This window comes from Perca flavescens, chromosome 17, assembly GCF_004354835.1.
Source record: "Perca flavescens isolate YP-PL-M2 chromosome 17, PFLA_1.0, whole genome shotgun sequence".
NCBI lineage: Eukaryota > Metazoa > Chordata > Actinopteri > Perciformes > Percidae > Perca > Perca flavescens.
In genome coordinates, this window is record NC_041347.1 from 18,991,565 (window position 1) to 19,007,707 (window position 16,143).

The following is a 16,143-nucleotide window of genomic DNA, read 5'->3' on the forward strand; positions in this document are numbered from 1 at the left end:
CGGACCAACAGTAGTTAATTTGACCCAGCAAGATGGGTTGGTCATTTTTAACCCAACAGATGAGTTAAATATTCTACCCTACATCTATAATTCTGGGTTGATTCAACTACATATTTGTTATATAGTGTACCCAAATGCTGGGTCAAATTAATTATAATTCTGGGTTGATTCAACTACATATTTGTTATATAGTGTACCCGAATGCTGGGCAAAATTAACCCATATGCCAGATTAATTCTAACACATTATAGTACAATTTAAGAAAATAAATTGCAATAAAACTGTTAAACTACAAACCTAGAACAGAATACATGCTATATGTATGCATATATTATTTAATAAACACTTAAACAATACAAAAACAAAACAACATAATGGAATCTTTGAAAAAAAATTATTATATCAACAATATAGTGGAACTGGTGCAGTTCATATCACTCAGATAGGAAAACATTCAGAGCAAAACAACAATTACGAATGAACTGGCTGAACATTCAACAGGTCTATAGTGAACAAATTCAAATTCCTATTAAAAAGCTGCTATTAAGAGCCATTAGCTCTACTTGCAAGCAAGTATTCTACTTTGAATAAACTACCATTTTAGACTCCCCTCCTGGCATTTCACGTGACCAAATTTCAAACAACTTTGATGCAGCATCCCCATGCAGGACAAGCCTGTGCAATCTATAAAATGGAAAACACATTTTTAAAACCAATTCAATGTGGCACACTAATAAAACATTATAAACAATGCATCCTTATATGTAAGATCATATTTCCCTATACCTACCATGCCTTTGGTCATTAGGTGAGGGAACTCTTCGAGGATCTGATCGATGGTCCAATTGTTGTCCCTAATCCACTTGGCCCTTTAGACTGCTGTGTTTGGCATGTAGTTCTCTATCTGGCTGAGGGGCTGAGAATTATTTCTCAACCATTCTTTAAGCTGTGACCCACGTTCGTCTGATATGGTACATTCTGTAAAAAAGAACAAGAAAGTTGTCATTCACTGAAATATGGATGTTTTGCTTCATCAAATAATTTTTCAGTTTAATAATTACCTGGTATGAGAGCCCTTGCAAGAGCGCCATCATCTGGCGTTTGTGGTGGTGTCTGTGCCGTGCTCTGCGACCTGCTGGTTGATCTCAGCCGCTTCCTGACGTTCCGCAGCCTTTCCTCCAGGAATCCAGTGGCCGGCTCTATTCATCTATTGGAGTCACTCTGACATATTACGTGGAAGCTATTGAAAAAAAGAGGAAATTATATTTCATAAGAATTCATGTCTGAAAAGGGCTTTAGTAGCAATGCAGACTTGATATGCTGTGGATGGGAAAACATATTTCTTACCTTTTAAATCTTTCGACAAGGTCTGGCACTCTGTCAAAGTGTTAATGACAAATCTATCCATTGATCTGAAACAAACACAAAAAGAGCTTAAGCAAAGATACAATTGCTATTGTATTAACTATTCAGATATCACCATATAAAAGCAATGCAGACTAACAGCAAAATGTAATCCAATGTGAAGATAACAGCCATTTTATTTAGCATCACAATCCTCCCTCTCTACCTATACAATTCATATGACAAATTGCATGCATGTGAATTGTTTTTACCTTTTTACAAGAATATTTGTGGCTGCTCAAAGCATAGCCTTCAAGGCACGAGTGTCAGTACAACAGTACAGCAGTGGTTCCCAAACTTTTTATTATATATTTCTTAACCCTTAACTCAAGTGGCCCTTGTCGTTTGCCAGGCCGCCATTTTAAATAAGCATTTGTTCTCATCTATTGTGGGTCACCACATTACTTAAATAAATGCACATAAATGCATTTAGTCAGACATATCAGGTTATCTCACTGTTTTTACATACTTTAATCAGTCATACACTGTTATGCCTTCACATTTCACATTAAAAGCTTCAGGAAAAACAAAAACAACTATCTAGCTAGCTAGCTAGATAGTTTGTTAACTGGCGAATCACCTGGCTAGCTTGAAACTAGCTGGCAAATTAGCCTAGTGAACTCAATAAACATGACCATATGCCCATGGGCATTATGAACTTGTTTCATTAATTCATTAATATAATTCAGACCAAACGGATAAGCTGTAGGCTATCCATGCTTCCATGATAACAGCTAAATGGCTAACGTTAGCTAGCTACGTTGTTAGCCAAACTAACCAACTAGCCTCACAATATAAAGATAGTACTTTAATAGGTAACGCAACACAGACAATGTGAATTAGACATGTAGCTAGTGTACACAAACCTTTTATTATTTATTTGCCTCGTTGGATGACCAGACTGGTTCTCTGCTGTGACAAGCGCTTGGTGTGTGGACTCTGGTGATGATCTGATGACGTTCGAAGCACAAACAACTCAAGTGCTGGGTCAACCGATGTATGTTGGGTTGACGCAACGCATGAGTTGCACAAAATAACCCAACTTCGTTATAAATAACCCATAATGGGTAAAACATTTCATAACCCAGCGGTTGGGTGGATGAAATAACCCAGCATTTTTTAGGGTGTATATGGCATTGTACTGTATCAAATACAACTGAATTAATCAAAACTTAAGTACTAATGCAAAAATACTTTTTTGAGGTAAAACACTAAAATATAACAATGGTGAGATTTCCTTTAAATGACAACTTTCTCTAATAAACACTTGCCTGTATTTTGTCAATAGTTGCATCCAGCCGAAGTCTGAAGGAGCCTCTCTTTGCAAATTTCTGGGCCTCCCCATTGCTTAAGGTTGTGACCCCTCTTTTTATTTTTCCCGGGGCTGTTGGGTTAATGAAGTAACAACAAACTAGGCCTGCGGCTAATTTGGAGTGGCACTTCCTGGCCCCTCCTGTCTCCACGAAGACGTATTTCATTTTCTCTTATCTCTGCCTCGGTCATGTGGCTTTCCGCATGGACGCCCATGTCTCTCCCAGTTGCACGACTAATGGAAACTTTGTTAATGTCATTAATCTGCAGACCAGGACATGAACCAAACACATTTAACCTTTCTGGGCAAGCCTCTGCCACCAAAGCTGTAGTGACTGTTCACACACTCTGAACTTGTGGCTCAGTGTGATGTGTAACGATATGAGATTCTCTTGTCCAAATCAATTTAAGCCACGGTAAAGCCATGTGGGACTAACATCCAACATTGCAAAGATTTATACAAAATAATCTTCACAAAATGTTTTTAATTGGTCTGCTGATACCAAAGTTTCACCAGGAAAAATGCTGGATAATATTTTCTGAGAAGATTCCTGCATCTCTCAGTTTACACTGCATATCCATCTTTTCTAATCAGCCTCACTTGACTGAACGGGTGTTTATAGATGACAGTACTCTCACTTCCACCATGCACATTTAAACAATGGTAATGGCGTGGCTGGCTAGCTCAGTTGGTAGAGCGGGCGCACATATGCAGAGGTTTATTCCTCGATGTAGAAGGTCCAGGTTTTGAGTTCAATCTGTGACGGTTTTCCTGCATGTCTTCCCCCCTCTCTCTCCCCTTTCATAGCTCAGCTTTCCTATCCAATAAAGGCGGAAATGCCCAAAAAAGAATATTCACACTTTATAGGTTCCATTTAAAAAAACAATGGTAATGTCAAAAGACTGCTTAATGACTAATCAGGTGGCTGTGATTCATACCTCATTCAAAGCCCTTATTCACACATTCCACCAGCTCCATGAATGGACACTCAGCCCTACATGTCATATACTTTCATTCATAAAGAAGACAACAATGAGAGGGGGCGAGAGGTTGCAAAAAAAAGGAATCTGTCTGGTAGGATGGGTAACCCAGGGGACATTTTCTTTTGTGTGGCTTATGGGGCCAAATGCCAGCAGGCTTACCTCCACACTGTCTGTCTGTGTGTGTCCCCCTTTCCTTTGCTCACAGTAATTAGGAGGATCTTAATGGAGAGGGGGTTTATTAGTGTCTGAGGAAGGCTTTAAACTTCACTTTAATTAAGGGGGATTCAGCAGACAGCTTGTGTGGCGATGTCACCCATTTTATAAAATCCTTGTTTGGGCACAACAGGAAAATAGAAGTGGGTTCTTTAAAAGGAAGGGAAAAAAGTCTTTCCAGAGGAAGGCCGTCTAGACCTGCGGTCAGACACAGACTAGATAATGTGACCCTAGCTGAGTATTAAGATGACGGTCATTATCTGCCAAGAAATTCCACGTGTGCATGCTGGGAGAAACCCCCACCCCCACCCCCACCCCCAGAACAAACCGCCCACCCCTCTGAAATTGTTAAAAGATAACCTCACTGCTTGAATTTTGGGGGGGATTAATTTATTCTCAGCATATCCTATGGCCATTCATGCAGGATATAAAATCCTAGATTATTTCCTGCTTGGTTAAACCGCATCCGGCCAGTCCCTCTCACAAAGCCATTCTAATGTTGCCATTAGTTATGCTCCTCTGGTGGCCAAAAGATTGATCCCAGACACTTGGAATCCAATAAATGTGTACATGAATGGCAGAGGGAGATAACGCCTTTACCAGAGATAGTGAAAGGGGCCGATCAGTGCTGAAACATGATAGGAAAAAGATGATTAAGGATATACTATTTGAAAATAACCTTTGCCTTGTCTTTTTTCTGTTTATGCTATGTTTATTATATTATTCACTCTTTTCAGAACATTACCCACTGACAAATTGAAAAACGTTTCTATTTCTGTAGTTGTTTATTTGTTTTTTAACTAATGTATCAGGTGTGTTGTAAATTTGAAAGAATTTAATCAGGATTGTTTTATTAAAATTTTGTTCGATAATGAAAAAAGAAACAAATTAGAAAGAAGCCTCTCCGTCAAAAAAAAAAAGAAGAAAAAAAAAAAGGAAACTACCATCCCAACAACCACAAGACGACATGTACTCACTCATAAAAGCTGGTGTTGTCACAGACATCATGGGGCTATAAAAGTTGAGTCTTCCACAATAACTGCAGCTGCTGGAAGCCTACAGAGGGGATCTGATAACGGACCTGAGGGGAAACGACAACATGCTCAGGGACCAGGGATTGTCTGGAAGACAGATAAGAAGACACAGGAACAGGTTATCAGCTAGTTTATGAGGTGACACTCTGCCTAAACACTCACCTGTTCTGCAGGAATCACAAACAGGAGTCCCATCAATTCATGCAGGGACCTTGCTGTTATGGATCATAAATATAGCCTATCTTTGAAACGTTTTAAACCAGGTCTCACACAAAATGCTTGTTTTTTTTTTACACATAATTAGCTCTATTTTGTATAAAATAAAATAGTATTTTACATAAACACATGTTTTGCTTATATTTAATTTAAATGTGTTTATGAAGAAAACTGAGAGAAAACTCAGACACATAATTGAAATAACTCTCAGACTTCGCACTGCAAACCCATTCTGGTTCCAGCCAGTGTGTAATCTGAGAAAAAGCCTCACATCTAACATGGATAAAAATTGATGCTGTGCTTCAAAACAAGTGAAAACATCTCAGACCGGGCTCCTGGGACTCACAGGAAATGCAATATTTCCACCCAGAACTGTTGTTTTATGAGAAGACATTGTCAAAGTTAAATGTCTAGATTTTTTACTTGTCACTTCAAGATAGATACATTGTCCAACTCTGCCTGGATTAGTCGGCTGTCACAATGCACTTACACAAATTCCTTAATTGGCGCCAATCATTCAACAATGCAGTGATTTTCCTGTTAAAACACTGAAAACATACAAGCATGGAAATACAATCTGTTTTAAACTTGAATTATCTTGTCTGAAATCGCTCATTATAATTTTATACAAAGCAATGACTTATTTCGGAATGAAATAGTTTCATGCTTTGAGCATGAGCATGAGCAGGGAGAAGGAATTAGCTGAAAGAGCAGCTTGACTGAGATAAATGGCAGCTGACCTGGGAGAACAAAGAGGTGATTTGCCTTGTGGCACTACTGGACAGGTACTCTCAAAACACTTCCTGTGTAGGTGGAGAACAGTGGCTCACCCTGGGCTATTCTGAGAGAAAGTCGTAATGAAAAGGTTTTGTGGCAATACATTTCAAAGACCGAGACAGATCCTTTTATATCACTTTCTATGAATGACACTTTACTTGTTTACAGCATTTACATAAAGTTACTGACTACTTCCTTTACTCAAAGCGACAGAAGAAAAGACTACAGTGGGTATTATTTTTAGTGCAAAGAGAAATTGCCTTTTCCACAAAGAAATCCCACGAAACAATAAGAAACAATGCCAGTTTCTCTTTTCCAGTGACTTCTTCCATACACGATAACTATCACCACATCATGAATATTTAAAGAGTATTTTTGTTATCATCTTTAAGCAGCTTGCCCCTGTACACTAATGTACAGCGAATGTATGCAAACTGAAATGTTTAATTGTAAAATATTTCTAAAAACGTCATATCACTCACAACACTTTGTAGTTTTACAATAAATAACAAACATAGTTACATGACATGCTTCAATGTGGGACCGCAAAGTTACTAAATCAAAGCGAAATGTTCCTTTCCATGAAAGAATAAAAAAAACAAAAAAAAACAGCACAACTGTAGACTGCTCAACTGCATGGGGTACATTCACCAGATTTTTTATCATTATGCTTTCACCCACATAAATGATCAAAACAAATGACAATCTCTGTGCACAGAAGAGATGGAGCCCACAAAAGGGAGTCTGACAGCCATTTCCACAACAGATGTTTTTACAGAGGGGTGTCTTCTCTCCACTGAGCAGTCTCACACATGAGAGACCCCCAAAAGCTTCAGAGAAACGTCCAGAAAACCAACATGTAAATTTGTAACTGCCATGTCTCAGACTAGCAGGCCCACACCAGTTTTATTTCTTTAGGGGTAAAAAACAATTAAAAACGATAAAATTGTTATAATGGCATGCCCAAATATACATATCAGTGTGGATGATTTAAAAAGACAGAGGAATAGAATTAGAACTTCATTATCAGAAAAAGACAACAGACAACATCGTTATGTGTTATCATGAAAAGATAAGTCCCTATTGATCGAGGTTGTGGGCAAAGACTGCACTATTGACAGGAAGACAGAATATGTCGGAGGGGCAATATTTCATACATTTGGCCTGCTCACTCCATCAATGTGAGAGGGTGTTTTTCTGGGCTGTATATAATAACACGTGTGCTCTTTATTTCCTTCAGATCAATGGTAATGCGAGGCGGGCCACACAAGATGGATGCCACAGGCAGGTTAACCTATCGACTGCTGAACAGAGACACACAGACTAAGACAAGGGAGACCAACCATTTACTGAGATGAACCTAAGCTAGGTGTGTTTTGAATCGCCCTACTTGGCATCTGCCGTATTCCTAACAAAACTTTTTTTAGCCCTTGTAATGTGTTAGAAAGCTGTACACATTTTTTGTGTTAGCGGGTCAAATTTGACCCATGATTTAACTCAGCTCAAAATACTCATAAAACAATAATTATGATCCAATATTGTTTTTCACCCCATACCTAACTTATTACGTACTCATTTGCATGTAAATACTGTTTTAAATGTAATTTTTTTTGGCCCCAAGGACCTTTCATCTTAAAATATACCACTCGTTTTTAAGTTCTTTTTTTTTTTTATTCACTCATTATATTTCCAGTAATGAAGGCAATGGGTAATTATGTTATCTGACTATAATAGACTAATAATAGAACAAACTTTCAAAATGATTTGCTTGTGGGATTCTTTTCAACTTAATATTATTAAGCGTAGTGACATCTATGTTGTCACGGGTCAAAATTGACCCATATAAATTTAGGTTAGGAAAAAGGTTAGTCTTTGAACAAGAATACACATCCAATGAAGAAGAGGGTCCAAATGACACAGATGCTCAAAAAGAGGTCTTTAACTGCAAAACTGTGATTCAAATATCTAACATTGTTTACCGTATGTATCTACTGTATATCCATTTACTGTATATTTAAAGATCTATTTGTTTCTGCATTAAATATATAATTGTTTGATTAGATTTGAGACTTTTTTACGTGCTTCATGGTCTACATGTCCTGTCTAACCCTGCACTCTTGGAGGTTGAAGTGGAGGGGGGGGAATGGCAATGGGCTGCCTGATGACCACTTCCTGGAGACAGTACAGGAGGCAGACGGGAGGGAAGGCTAGCCCACACAGGTGGCCCGGATCTGGATCAAGTCAGCTGCGCCTTCGGACAACCAGCCAGCAAATCTCATGCCCATGCTCCATGCCTCAAGTCACTAACCTGCAGCTCTTTATAAATATATTTTTTTTAAAAGTGTACGGATAAAATTTAATTAAAAAACATATGCCAACTTTGACTTCACAAGTGTTGTTAATACTGTATTTGTGTGAGAATCTACACAATAAGGCTTTGAATCACACAACCTTCAAGACCAAGCAGAGAGAGGTACCATGATTAGATTTGATTAAAGATGGGTTATGATTGTAAAGGAGGCCTTATATTGTAAAAGTTTCAATTAATTAAACTGTACTGTGCTTGAATTCACTCTGTAAATGCACCTTTTGTAATGCCTTAGAACAGATATGTTAAGTGTTTAAATTTTTTAACAAATTCTCTCTCCAAATAATGTGCTGATCACATCTCTGCCGCACAGGTGATTCAACTGAAAATATCAGATAATTCTGTGCCTTTCTATTGTGGATGCAATGCTACACATTCACTAAGAAAATACAATAAAATCTAAATATGAAGTCACTGTGGCTGAACTGCAAATCGAACGTTAATAGAATAATACTGTTCCGACAGACAGCTCCGAGCATTATTGTCTAAAGTTGGGTAAAGGGTAATTAATTTGGCAGTAAATCATTCAGTGTTTTGTTGACTCTGATGAGAATTGTAATCTTTTTTTTTTTTTTTACTCAGACATCCCCCCCCAGTCCCCATTGTCTGTGTGAAAATGGAAATCTGTGCCACCAATACAATATCCACATTATGTGCCCTGCCTCGACATTGTTGCATGACATGCTTGATTGTACCCTGGCATACTAGAAAGGAAATGTGTAAACATACCATTAGCACATATTAAGGTTTGCCTTCCACTTATATTAATGTGTAATGCAGGAGTTTATAAGTTTGTAAATGATTTGTGTTTGAATAAAATACCTCTGTAACATTTGTAGAACAGTCCGTTCTTATGCCTTATAGCAGAAGAAATGCACTCATTTCCATACTGGTTTCCCTTCATATATGTCCTTTGGAAAAACGTGGTCTATTTTAAACTTACATTAAATACATTTGACAAAAAATGCAAATATATTTAATTATCTAGTTTACTGTCACACAGATCAGACACAAAACAATCACAAGGATACGGTTCTGTCACACCTAGGGGTGGATTTCGCCAATGATTTCATGAATCGATTTGATTCTGATTCACAAGGTCCCGATTCAATTACATTTCCGATTCAATATCAATTACATTAGGGAAATTTCAGTCAATACCGATACCAATTTTGCTTGGATATGAAAGAGGTTCTCAGAGAACCTGTGCTGTAAATTGTACAAGCAAGAAGCAAGCCTCAACATTTTTTTAAATAATCCACCAGGTTAATGTTTACATTAAAAAATGACCCCCAAAAAGTTTGTTTAAAGTACTTTTTACTTAAAAGGACTAATTGAAAAGGCATATATTAAAAGATTGATTTCAGGATTGTATTAATTGATATCAGAACATTGAAATATTATTATTTTAACCCAGCCCTAGTCACACCGTTTTAACTCAACCACTCTACTGTACTTGTTTGTGCCTCCCTCAATGGCAATTTTTATTAATAACACTGCTTGAGGCTAAAGGTGCAACATGTTTCTTGTTATTTTTATTATTTAAGGTATATGACATTTATATGCATTGATTTAAAGTATTCTGTGTGTGTGTGTGTGTGTGTGTGTGTGTGTGTGTGTGTGTGTGTGTGTGTGTGTGTGTGTGTGTGTGTGTGTGTGTGTTTACATGTGATTATGCAATGAATACACAACTGAATGTCTGTGTGTTTCTAAGGATGTTTGTTTGATATTAGCAGCAAATCTCTTTTGTTGTTCTGTTGCTACTGGAAGGTGTCACAAGCAAACCATCTCGTGGATGAGTTTCTGCTGTCACTTGTAACTCAATGCTGCCACCTTGTGTCGGGACACCTTTTACTTTAAAAAGAAGGAAAAAAAAGAAACCATTTTCCGCTTTAGTAGGTCTGTCAGCATGAGTTAATATTTACCACTGATTTTGCATTGGAGAGGATGAAAAACATGATTATATACAGGATCCAGAGTGGCTTTTAGATCATTCATTATTGTTTGCAGGCGGCTCAGCTGTTTACACACATGGAGAAAACTGAGATGCTCTCCTTTGCTGTGGATTTTACACGCTCTCCTCTGATGCCTCAGTCTAGCCATGAGCTCAGAGTTGAAACAGAGTTCAGCCAAGTTGAGAATTGTTCGTGCTTGTTTTATCAGCAGCTTGTACCATATTCCCCCCATGAAATACTACAGCCGGCAAGAGATACTGCCAAGGGAGCAGGGAAACAATTGAATGGGCATTAATGATTTACAGGTACATATCTGCTATAATACCAACACAGGCGGAGGTAACTGAGAGCAGGATCTGATGACATCATTGATGTTGCCTCAGATAACACCTTGATCATCAACTATGTATGGATCTGGCAGAAGATAAGATAATGTCCAAGTGAGAGTAGACGACTATTTACTGGGCTAATGTACAGTATAGACCAGTGTTCACACACTGAGTCAAGAATGTGGGTCACAGAAAGCTTCACATTTATTGAGAAAGTCTGAACCAAACATGTTAGCTGTATGTTTAATTGTAAAAGCCTCAGTAAAAAATGTTATGACAGTTGGAATACATGAAAAAGACTTGAATGTTTTACAAAAGGGTTTTGTTGTTAGACACCACATATTAAAGTCATTAATATGTGTTTTCTGATGCAGCTTTCATTGATTGTAGAAAGTATTATGGAATCCCATATCAATGCAGAGGTCCCTTCTTATCCCTCCATATTTTATTTTACTTTTTTTTTTACTTACCAAAACATAACACACACAAAACACAATACTTTTCTGATATTCTCCTGGATTTTTTTGTTGCATTAAAAATCACATATATTGTTGTAGTCTCACTAAAATATGTTATTGTATGTTTCCCAAAGAAATGCAGGTGATGTGTGGAATATGTTGTAAACAATGTTGTGACGTATGAAATATTGTAGACAACTTCTATAATGTGGACAAGGGTTAACCATAATAGCTGCATTTTTAATAATATGTGTTAGTTTATTAAAGATTAAACCCAAAATTAGGGAATTTGGCGATGGGAAAATGTTTTTTAAGCGCATGCCCATAGCCTTGATAGTTTTCAGATTTGTTTCCATGTAGTCTGGATCAACGGAAGCACATTTCCAAGATAATTGCCTGATGGTGTGTGGCTCACGCACCGTTGTCCCTCACCTTCTGCTCTCTGTGTGTTGCCATTCTCAAACTCTGTTCGCTTCAGGAAACAACATCCAACTTTGAGCTAGCAAACTACAAGCTGAAAATGGCAAGTTTTAAAGAAAGTTTGGGTCGTGCAATAAGGCAGGCCTGCTTGGTTCAGTTGGGGAATGATTGTAAAGACTTACAAGGAATATGTTTACAGCATTTACTACTGGGCCGTTTTGGGACCGATAAGTGGGGATTGCAGTTGACGAAGTACACATGGCGATACACTGAGGAAATTACGTTTAACCATGTTTCCAGCTAATTTAAATAGCTCACACATTTCTTTTCCAGGGTGTAAATATTCAACCAAAACAAGTTCCTTTTCCGACTATTTTGCACAGAGGCACTGTCGCTGTGTCCGGAGTTTAGTGCCACCCAAGAGGACTGTGATTGGTTTAAACAAATGCAAACAACCCAGAGCATTTTTTTTTCTCCTATCCCAGAATGTATGTGTATAGTCAGACCTTCCTCCACAGCGCTGTGGAGATAGGTCTGGCAATGTGAGACACTATCCATGTAATCTAATTATTATTTTCCTAGGTGATACATCTGCCAACTACTTTCCAAATTAATCAATTAGTTGTTTGGTCTATAAAATGTAAGAAAATTATGAAAAAAAACTCCCATCACAGTTTCCCATGGTCCAAAGTTCTTGTTTTTGTCCAAAACCCTAAAAGTTTTGTAGCCTAATCATAAAACAGAGACAAATAGAAAATCACCACATTGGAGGGACAGGAACAAGCAAATTTCTGGCAATTTGCGGGGAAATTACTCAAATGATTTATTTGAATGAATCAATTTAAAAATAGTTGCTAATCAGCAACTACAAAAAAAGCCCCATAGAAGTATGTTAAGAAGTCCTGCAGGTATTGTGCAGGACAGTGAATTGAATGAATTGTTCTGCAGGGCATGTATTATGTTGACAGATTAGTCGGTAATCAATTAATTGACTTATTATTTCAGCTCAAAATGTTTCAGTGTCTAATCTCAGTACTGAACCGATGCATGTTTGAAGATTTTAAATACAAATATGGCTTCTGTTTTCATAGATAGATAGAGATAGAGATACTTTATTTATCCCGAAGGAAATTAAGGTGTCCAATATTAATACACATCATCCGTACACATAGGCACACAGACATATGACATCCACGCACACGTATTCTACAAAAATACAAAGGAAAGGAGCGGTGTGAAAAAAAAATGCAGAAAGGTGCAATGGTATCATAGTGCAAGAATCTGTCAGTGCAAGTACATTGCCAGAGCAAATTCTATCTATTCAAGTACAATATATCAAAAATAGAATAATCATTACTTGTTTTACTTTTCTTTTTTACTTTTCATTTAACATCATACATCTCCTCTTTCTTAGTTCCACACAGCCTTACCAAATCCATGTTAAACAAAGAAAGTTTCACACACATAGCATGCACTCATAAAATAATAGCTAGCTACATACATTTAACCAGGCTGTTTACAATCAGAGGAAATGACGTGCTAATGTTTTGATTCGTGCGGGCTAACGAACTAGCTAGCTAGTAACAACTGCAGTGACCAGCATCCCCCTGATACATCTGGGGGAAACGTTGAGCTTCATGTCCCCATAGTTTCTGTCACAGTAAGTTTTACTCCATTAAAAGTCTCTCCCATATAATGCTAAATAATCGAGGTTGATTTGGCATGAAGCGTTAACAGTTAGCTTGCAATTGATGTTAGCTAACAAATACCCACTTAGCTAGCGCTAGCTAGTTCGCTTACAACCTAGCTAATGTCACCGTTATTTCTTAAGAGGATACAAAGATGAACAATAATACTGTGGAAAACATATGACAGGGCATGGACTAATTGGCTGTGTGGATAATAACACGGCTGTCCTGCAAAGATTTAGCTAGCTAATGATAGCTTAGCCGTGGCGTTAGTGATGCTGGTAATCAAGGAACCATACCGTTAATGGCTTTATAGGTTTCCTTGATAGTAATTAATGTTAGTTGATAACTACGGAAATGTCCGAGTAGCTGCACTGCTAATGCTGGGCAACAAAACCAACGCTAGCTACGTTATCATCATAAACATTATTTGATGACATTCGTTACATATTAGCTATATAAGATACTTTGACATCAATTAACTTACTTTTAGTGAAGACTGCGATAATATGAAAGTAATGTTTCACCGTTGCATCATGGTTAACGTTATTGTGGAAATTAACAACGGTCTATGGAAATTAATCGTTAGCTACCAAGAAGGCCATGTAACGTTGACGTTAACTACATGTCGGTCGTAAAAGTTATATGTAATACTGACCACCACTAGTGTCCTACCGATGCTGCAGCGGCAGGAAGAGCTTTCACAACCATGCTTTTGTAACATTTGCATGTAGGTCTGAGCTGATGCCTGATGGTGGTGTATCATATTTGGTACATGGGGGACAACTGTTTGGTAATCTGCTGTACCCATATAGACAGTATATAACCATTACCATTAACCATAGACCATTAGAAGGCTGTACCCCAACTCCAGCACTTTTACTCTGTATTTCCTCTACTGCGCAGTAGGAGAACGCAATGGACCTCCACAAAATCATCCACAGTGCGCTGCACGAATTTATTCAGGCTTACATTCCTGATGCAGATCTCAGGTAAACAACTTTACAGCTTTTTTGTATCCTCACAAAAGGTGTAGTTCCGTCAGATTTACAGTAACCTCTTTTTTTTACCACTCAATGCAGCACACTGGATGATGTTCTTCTGTTTTACATCACTGGAGTCCTGGAGGATCTCGGCTCCCAGCAGAGTGTTGAGGAGAACTTTGATGTGGAGGTCTTTGCAGAGATGCTAGAAGCTTACATACCTGGTTTTGCGGAAATTGACAGGTAAACGCACAGTCACACTTTTCCCTCTATTCTGACCACAGCCAGACAATAGGCATGTGTTGTTATTACATTTTTTTTTTTTCTTTTTGCAGTGTCAAAGTCTGTGAAATGATGTTCAATCTGGCTTCTAAACTAGCCACTGCTAGGACCTCAGGTAGTGCTTTAATTGTTATTTATAATACATGCAGTACTGTAGCAGCCTTACCCTTTCCAAATGGTGTCTTCATTTTCATAATGCTATCAAAGGAGGCGCAAAAACAAACTTTATTGGGCAGTTCCACTCATTTAAGATGGGGATCATCAGCTTCACATTTATACTACAGTGTGCTGATGTTAATTTGTGTCTTTTTTTAGCTGATGAAGCAAACCTTGAGCCTAAGGCAAGGGCAGAAGAGATTTCATTGAAACTCACCGATCTGCCTAGTGAACCTCCACCAGGAGAAACGCAGTGCCTTAAAACACAAACAGAGGGCGCCACTGCCAAGGTTGTAATTTCAGCACATTCTTTTTTTTTTCTAGATACATTTTACTATGATTTAACTTGTGCTCATTGTATTTCCTACTATTTATATTGTTTTAATCCCCCTAAATTAGAGCTAATATATATGTGTACATGTTCAGCTACCAGTGTCTGAGTGGGAGTCCCAGGAGCAGCATCTGCTGGAGATGTTTCCCAAGTGTAGTCTGTCCGAGGCTCGCAGCGCCCTCTCTATTGCCAAAGGAGACATGGAGGAAGCTGTGCGCCTTATCATAGAGGGTGATGTCCAACTCAGCCCCACTCCTCTTAATGTGAGTCTCTGCTACACACAGAAACACACTGTTTCCTGTCAGCCGCTGCCTACTTTGTGTATGTTAGCAGTCTGATTTGATGGTGTCCTGTTGCCACAGGTAAACCATGGGAAGAGTATTTCCTCACTGGCAGACCAGAAACTTAAAGAGAGCATCCTTGAGAAGTGAGTAAGATTGCTATTATCTTTTATAGAGCAGAACTGGCCTCACTTCTTTGTTTCTATGTTTATGACCACGTTTCATCTCCATAGGTACATGCTGGTGGACAGGGAGGATGATAAGAAAACACACCGGCCTGTCCCCCCCAAAGATGTAAGTTATACTTCATATTGTTGTTTACCTGTAAGTTATACTTCATATTCACAATGTATCTATATATATATATATATAGTTGAGATTAATCGCATGATTTCCCTGATTTATCGCGATTATTTGCATTGTTATACGCAAAATCCAATAATGAATTCAAAAGTAGTGTATAGCGCAATTTTACTTTAAATGTTCTGCCATATGAAAGTATTGAAAGTGCCATAACATTTGTTCTGCAAACACTTATCACACTTACATCAGCATTTTGTTTATACAATAGCAGATAAATAAAATATTTAGTGTAAATCTCAATTTAAAAAATGTAATCAAAGCAAATACAAAATAAAGCTTATTGGCACTGCCAGGGCATTCATGTTATCTGTTCATCACACCCCCAACTTGCCCCGTCAGGCACCGCCTATCAAGAGTCTTGGTCTGCCGAGGTTTCTTCCTAAAAGGGAGTTTTTCCTCGCCACTGTCGCAACAACCACTGCTAATGCTTGCTCTTGAGGGAATTACTGTAATTGTTGGGGTTTTGGAATTTATAGAGTGTGGTCTAAACCTACTCTATCTGTAAAGTGTCTCGAGATAACTCTGTTATGATTTGATACTATAAATACAATTGAATTGAATTATCCTGTTTGTTTTTATATATATATATA

At 37.9% G+C, this 16,143-nt stretch overlaps 1 protein-coding gene across 3 annotated transcripts in view; it reads left to right on the top strand.

Moving 5' to 3' along the window:
• Positions 1–12,945: 12,945 nt before the first annotated feature.
• The window catches only part of cuedc2 (CUE domain containing 2), an 8,059-nt gene continuing 4,861 nt past the window's right edge, over positions 12,946–16,143 (top strand). Inside the window, exons 1-8 of one of the 3 annotated variants that reach the window (XM_028603079.1) lie at positions 12,946–13,129; positions 14,067–14,149; positions 14,240–14,383; positions 14,476–14,537; positions 14,738–14,868; positions 15,005–15,172; positions 15,272–15,336; positions 15,424–15,484. In XM_028603079.1, the coding sequence (XP_028458880.1) occupies positions 14,076–14,149; positions 14,240–14,383; positions 14,476–14,537; positions 14,738–14,868; positions 15,005–15,172; positions 15,272–15,336; positions 15,424–15,484 (705 nt within the window). In that variant the 5' untranslated portion in view covers positions 12,946–13,129; positions 14,067–14,075. Of the gene's footprint in view, positions 13,130–14,063; positions 14,150–14,239; positions 14,384–14,475; positions 14,538–14,737; positions 14,869–15,004; positions 15,173–15,271; positions 15,337–15,423; positions 15,485–16,143 lie in introns of those variants that run through there. The other 2 variants (XM_028603078.1, XM_028603080.1) reach the window with 2 other exon arrangements.